Raw genomic sequence first — 6,812 nt, forward strand, 5'->3', positions numbered from 1 at the left:
TGCTGCTTATCCTGCTCATGCTGCTTATCCTGCTCATCCTGTGATCCTGATCTGTGTCTCTCTTTCTCTCTCTCTGGTAGGTAGCCTCTTTATCGTCTTTTTGGCCGCACTGCTCTTTTTGGTGACTTGTGTGTGTGTGTGTATGAAAGTTTTCTTGCTTTTGGGGGAAAAAACCTATAATTCTGGTGAGCCCACCTCCGTGTAACTTGCTCCTCCTAGTATTCCAAACGTGTGTGCATTGCGTTGTCGTCGTCTTCAGTTCTTCTGTGTGAAAATATAATTTTCCGAAGCAGCCACTTCAGAAGTGGTTTACTGGAGTGTATGCCTTCTTTTCGGCGGTGTTCTGGTTTCAAAACTATATTGGTTTATAGTTTGATTCTCTTCCTCCGTGTCCCATTCCTTATCGTCATCCACATCCATCACCATTATGCCATTCAGTGTGGGAAACTTTATGACGGGCAAAGTTATGCCCTGCTGATTGCCTTCATTCATCAGCTTCTGGATGAGATTGGCGATATCCTCGCGCTTCTTGGTTACTGTGAGCAGGTCAAACCAATCGATCAGCTCCCTAATGGGCAGCTTATAGTTAACGATGGGTTTTGTGAAGAATTGCTCCGCATACTGCAGCAGATAGAGGCCGCAATCGGTGAGATTCTCCTGCTGCGGCACCTCCACAATGAGACCTGGCATATTATCCCCGTTGAAGATGCGCGCCCGCTCTTTCGGATACTTTGCCTTGTACTCGAAGTTGAGGTAATTATGCAATATGGCAATATCTCGATCGCGTGAGTTGCCCTCCAACGAATCGAAGATGAGAATCAATGGCTGTTTGATTGGAATGTCTTCGCCGGGTGTCTGTACATCATGGTTAACCACGGAGGTCTTCAGGTTTGGAAAACATATGATGGCCAGTATCCAATGGGACTTCTCGTTGAATGGTATTATGATGAAATCCTTCTCGAATATATTCACGGTTCGTGTCCACTTCTTTACCCTTTCGTGACGCCTCTTGGCCACCGGCTCCTTCGTGTTGTTGGGACTCGTCTCTGTGGTCAATCTCATGTGGAAAAATGTGCTAAAGATGTGCGTCCTATCCCGCTGACCCTCTGGTATGATGTTATTCTTTAGCCAGCGCAGATAAAAATCAATGATTATGTCGTTCAGAAATGAGCCTTCCTTGAGACACATATAGTCCTTAATGGTGATGCTCAGGCCACCGGTTCCGGTGGGCGGATATGTGAAAAGCGTTGGATTCTCGTCGACGGAGAGTCTTCCCTCTGTTTGGCCATTGGCGGCGGCGGTGGTCTCCTCATCCTCGCTGCTCAACAGCACAATGACTTCATCGTCAAAGTCCCTGCTTATTATCCAGTTGCTGTTCCGGCGCAGGCGACTCTTCTCTGCGCGTTCTGCAGGTGTGGGTATAGTGTCACTAGTTGCTTTCTCGGCTGGCGCCGGTATGGATGCAACATTCGGTTGCACCCGCGATTGAGATCCACCAGCTGTCTCTTCCGATTTCTTGCTAACAGTGGCATGTGCGACTTGGTCCTTCGACTGGATTGACTGGGAGCTTGCGAGAGCGTCTCCAGCTGGTTGCACGCCCTGGAGACCATTGCTCTTCTTTGGAGAATTTGAGTTGTTACCCGTGGGGGTTTGATTTCCCTGTTTATTGCCAGATGATCCTGGGTTGTCTTGAGCACCAGCAACTTGATAACCATTGCTGTCCTGTGCAGAATGACACTTCTTCTGTTTCTTGGTCTTGGGAGTATTGTCGTCTTGATCCACCGACGATATCACTTGGGCAGTACTACTCTTCTTTGGAGAATTTGAGGTGTTACCCGTAGGGGTTTGACTTCCCTGTTTATTGCCAGATGAACCTGGGTTGTCTTGAGCACCAGCAACTTGATAACCATTGCTGTCCTCTGCAGAATGACACTTCTTCTGTTTCTTGGTCTTGGGAGTATTGGCGTCTTGATTCGCCGACGATATCGCTTTGTCAGCATTGGTGTCTCCCGGAGCGCGATGTCTTTTCTTGTGCTTCTTGCCTTTGGTTGCAGATGGCTGGCAACCATTGTTGGCCACCGAAGTCTCCGATGGCTTGACAACCGCACGAGATGGTGGCACTTCAACGGGCACCGCGTTGGGAAGAGCGGCACCAGCGGACGCCTTTGACTGATGCACCTTCTTGTTGAACTCCTCCGCATGGGAAATCGTATCGGCAATGGTATCACCGCTGGCGAAGCCCACCGAGACCACCGATGGCTTGACAACCGGAAGAGATGGTGGCTCTTCAACGGGCACCGCGTTGCGAGGAGCGGCATCAGCGGACGCCCTGGACTGATGCACCTTCTTGTAGAACTCCTCCGCCTTGGCAATCTTATCGGCAATGGTATCACCGATGGCGAATCCCACAGAGACCACCAAATGGATAATACCACCGACATTCTCCATGCAATCAATCGTGATGTTATCCTCCATATGAAGGTTCATCTTGAGAAACAGCTTTTGCATTGTAAACGCATGGATGGGCAGCTTGAAGGTGACGATGTGCTGCTTTCCAGTGCTGTAGATAATGAGCACCTTGGCACTCCGTTTATCCTTATCCGTGTCGGCTCGATTGATCAGCAATTGACGGGAGACTATAATGAAGTCGTTATGGGCGATTCGACTTACCATTTTCGGAGCCGATTCAACACAACATATGAACGCTAACGTTATGAATGTTATGAACGTTATGGGCTCATCTGAAACTGAAGTTTCAGAATACGATTGCAAAGTCTCGGGCTGCTTGATGTACAAGTTCACTGGATGGGTGAAGTCACCTTACACGGTGACTTCGATCACTATATTCCTTTCATTTTGCAACCAGTGTGATTTATGCGATATTTGATACCACAAAAATTTGGTTTCTCCCGATTTTATGATTTGTTTAAACGGCGTACCAAGTATCCAAAAATCATCTGAGAGATCGCGTGCGGAAGGAGGCCGAGTGTCGGAGTGTTAACAGAAGGATCTCGGAAGTGTGAACGCGCGGTCAAACGAGAATACCATATGCACAATATTGACCCTGATGTTGAAAGAAGAAGCACCATTATCACCCCTGTGGAAATTCCGTTAAATTACGTTTCGGCCATTCCTTCGATGTGGCCGTCACTTCATTCCAGGGGGGGAGGAGTTACCGATATAGCAGTACAGAGTATAATAAATGAAATGAAAGTAAATGAAATATTAACCAAGTAACCTCTGATTAAAGTGTGTGGTAATCTGCTGGATAGGCTGAGTGGTGTGGAGGCACCCGAGAAAGCAGCCCAGAGGATTGTGTGGCAACCGTACCATTAGTAGGCCAAGGCCAAAAAGGAAGAATACGGACTACCGCGCCCAGTTCAACTGTTCACTAAATTCACTCGTCACAAATGAAACATAAACGAGCATTAAACATAAACTAATATAAAAAAAATATTGTCCACAATTATTATTCGAATTTTCTAAAAAATCTTTATCTTTTCTCAGATTTTAAGATGAGTACACACCTCAACACGCATACATCAATTGTCAAGGTTGAGTGAAACCACATTTACATCCAGTTTACGCTCTTCGAAGATTAAAAATAAATACCGCAAATACCTTATAATTAGTTAGCGCTTTCCTAAAAAAATTAAATTCCGCTGATACGTTTCAAGTATTAAGTGAACAACTCTCTCAACTGCTGTATAGCAAAGACACTTGACAAAATAATAGCGAAAAGACTCTGGTGGCTAGTGACATATAACAATCTAATTAACGACAACCAATTCGGATTCAAAAAAGGCAAATCGACTTCGGACGTCTACTCTATGTAGACTATCTCATAACGAAGTCAAAAATGTACACCTCCCTCGTCACTCTTGATTTTTCAAGAGCCTTCGATCGAGTAGGTGTGCACTCCATAATCCAGCAATTGCAGGAATGGAAAACGGGCCCCAAAATAATAAAATACATTAAAAACTTCATGAGCAACAGAAAAATAACTGTCAGCGTCAGTCCGCATACATCAAACCCATTACCCCTATTCAACGGAATTCCCCAAGGTTCACCCATATCCGTAATACTTTTCCTCATAGCATTCAATAAATTATCCAACATCATATCCCTACATAAAGAAATTAAATTCAATGCATATGCCGACGACTTCTTCCTTATAATAAATTTCAACAAAAACACAAATACAAATTTCAACTTAGACAATCTACTCGACGATATAGAAAATTGGTGCTCCTACTCAGGGGCATCGCTATCCCTATCCAAATGTCAACACCTCCACATATGCAGAAAACGTCACTGCACATGCAAGATAAGCTGCAAAAACATCCAAATTCCTACCGTTACTTCCTTAAAAATTCTAGGAATGACCTTAAACAACAAATACAAATGGAACACACACATAAACTTACTTCTACCCAAACTACACAACAAGCTAAATATAATAAAATGCTTATCTAGTCTTAAATTTAATTGCAACACGCATACACTACTTAATGTCGTAAAAGCAACAATTATAGCCAAACTAGAGTATGGTTTGTTTCTGTACGGCCATGCTCCCAAAAGCATTTTAAACAAAATAAAAACACCGTTTAACTCCGCTATCCGTCTAGCTCTCGGCGCCTATCGTTCTACCCCAATAAATAACTTACTTTACGAATCGAATACTCCCCCTTAGAAATGAAACGAGACCTTCAAATAGCCAAACTATCCCAAAACCTAATCTTCTCCAAAAACACACCAATACATAAGTTCTTGAAGCCTAAAAAAGCTAATAAGAAAAAAACATCAACAATAGACCGAACAATCAAGCTTAGCCTAGAACTTAATCTACCCTACAAACCAATAAAACTCCATAAACACAGGCCATCATGGACCCTCCCCAATCTAATAGACACGTCACTTAGAATCCATAAGAAAGAACAAACATCTCCAGACCAATACAGAAAATTATACGAACACACAAAGAATAACCTCAAAACACATAATTTCATATTCACGGACGGTTCAAAAATTAATTACACAATATCATTCGCCATTACAACGGAGACAGACGTCTTGAAATACGGCATACTGCCCCCATATTCATCCGTCCTCACCTCCGAAACAATCGCAATCCTAGAAGCCATAGAACTTACTAAAAACCGAAGAGGCAAATTTATTATCTGTTCCGACTCCCTATCAGCAATAGATTCAATTCAAAACACAAATAATAACAACTTTTACCCAAGCAGAATACGATCGCTAATAACGCAACACGCACCTAAAATTAAAATAATGTGGATTCCTGGCCATTCAGGAATAAAAGGAAATGAACTAGCCGATCAAGCTGCAAAATCAGCAAGCAGTATGCCACTAATTCTTACCCCAAACATAAATACCACAGATATAAAAAACACCTTAAAGCCGACCTTGCGACAAAACAGAAAGAACACATAATAAACTGCAGTCCATGGTACCAATCTATTAACACGAACACCTCACACACATGCGATTACCTTAAACAATCCCACCCAAATTGGACCAGACTCGACCAAATAAAAATAATACGACTTCGACTAGGACACACAAACATATCCCACCAACACTACCTAAATCCCAATTCAATACCAACTTGTCCGTTTTGCCAAGGTGACATTTCTTTAAACCACATATTAAACTCATGCCCATCCCTCCTACAAGCCAAGCAAGATATATTTAACAACACCAACCCTCTAGACCTTCTTAGCAAACCCAATCGAGATAACATACAAAAACTGATACTTTTCCTCAAAAAAACCAAATTATACCACAAAATCTAAAAACAAAACAGACATTTGTACATAACAAGCCAGCTTTTAGTTACCAAATTAGATATTAACTAAATTAAGATATAATAACATTGTAAATAAATATAGCTGTAAGCCCCGTAGCTAATGCTATACTATCTAAGTTAGTCTAGTTTTGTAAACTATTCTATCTATCATAATAAATAAATAAATATATATATAAGAAAAATTTTAAGACACATTGTAAAATGGAGCATAAACTACTATGCCCTGTTAACCCAATATGTCCCGTGAAGCCATAGCTAGATTCAGGCAGACAATAATGTAAAAGAAAAATTTTTTTTTTTGACTAACATTGACAAAATAGAAAAAGAAAGAAAGAAAGAAATAATTCCCAATATAAATGTATATAGAGACAAATGGAATAAGAAAACTAAAAACATATATAAAAATAAAGAAGATTTTCTACCAAACTGTAAAAGTAGTATTGTAGTATGCACACATATCGGTTAATTACTGTACTGTATAATCATAACTTAAAAGCACATTGTAGCACTCCGTTACAATGTGTACTTATACAGTCAAGCCCTAGTGTATGTGTAATACAAAGCTCCCACCTGCATATATATCTCTCTGTCTCATTAACTGTCTCTCAAAACAGCTCTCAACAGAGCCACCAAGGAGCTGAAGGAAACTCTGGTCAGGCTAAGGAAGGAGGCCCTCGACAGCTTTGTTGGTAATCTCGCGCCGGGTGATCCCCACCACAACCTGTGGAATGTTACCAAGCGCATCAAGAGGCCACTGAAGAGGATCCCGCCCATCAGAAGACAAGACAACTCATGGTGCAGAACTGAGACCGAAAGAGCCAACGCATTCGCCGAGCACTTGGAGGAAGTCTTCACACCAGCCAATCGATGTTCCCCAAATGAAGCAGCCGAAACAGCCAGGCTCCTGTCAGAACCTCTCTCTGACTCCGAGTCGATACCCCAGGCCACGGAAGAGGAGATCAGCAATTTAATAGCGGCAATG

The 6,812-nt window shown here is 42.4% G+C and overlaps 1 protein-coding gene across 1 annotated transcript; it reads right to left on the bottom strand.

Moving 5' to 3' along the window:
• Positions 1 to 309: 309 nt before the first annotated feature.
• On the bottom strand, positions 310 to 2,689 carry LOC117145205 (ubiquitin-like-specific protease 1D). The gene is made up of 3 exons (XM_033310769.1): positions 2,245 to 2,689; positions 1,875 to 2,094; positions 310 to 1,679 (listed from the first exon to the last, which is right to left on the bottom strand). Exons 1-3 carry the CDS (start codon positions 2,671 to 2,673, stop codon positions 310 to 312), a joined length of 2,019 nt encoding a protein of 672 aa, XP_033166660.1. The 5' UTR covers positions 2,674 to 2,689.
• Positions 2,690 to 6,812: the final 4,123 nt, after the last annotated feature.

This window comes from Drosophila mauritiana, chromosome 3R (genome assembly GCF_004382145.1).
Source record: "Drosophila mauritiana strain mau12 chromosome 3R, ASM438214v1, whole genome shotgun sequence".
Classification (NCBI taxonomy): Eukaryota; Metazoa; Arthropoda; class Insecta; order Diptera; family Drosophilidae; genus Drosophila; species Drosophila mauritiana.

Coding starts and splice junctions, on each gene's coding strand:
- LOC117145205 (XM_033310769.1), bottom strand. CDS start 2,673: ATGGTAAGTCGAATCGCCCATAACGACTTCATTATAGTCTCCCGTCAA. Junction 2,095..2,244: donor TCAAGCCATCGGTGGTCTCG/GTGGGCTTCGCC, acceptor GCGGTTGTCAAG/CCATCGGAGACTTCGGTGGC. Junction 1,680..1,874: donor TGGTGCTCAAGACAACCCAG/GTTCATCTGGCA, acceptor AAGACAACCCAG/GATCATCTGGCAATAAACAG.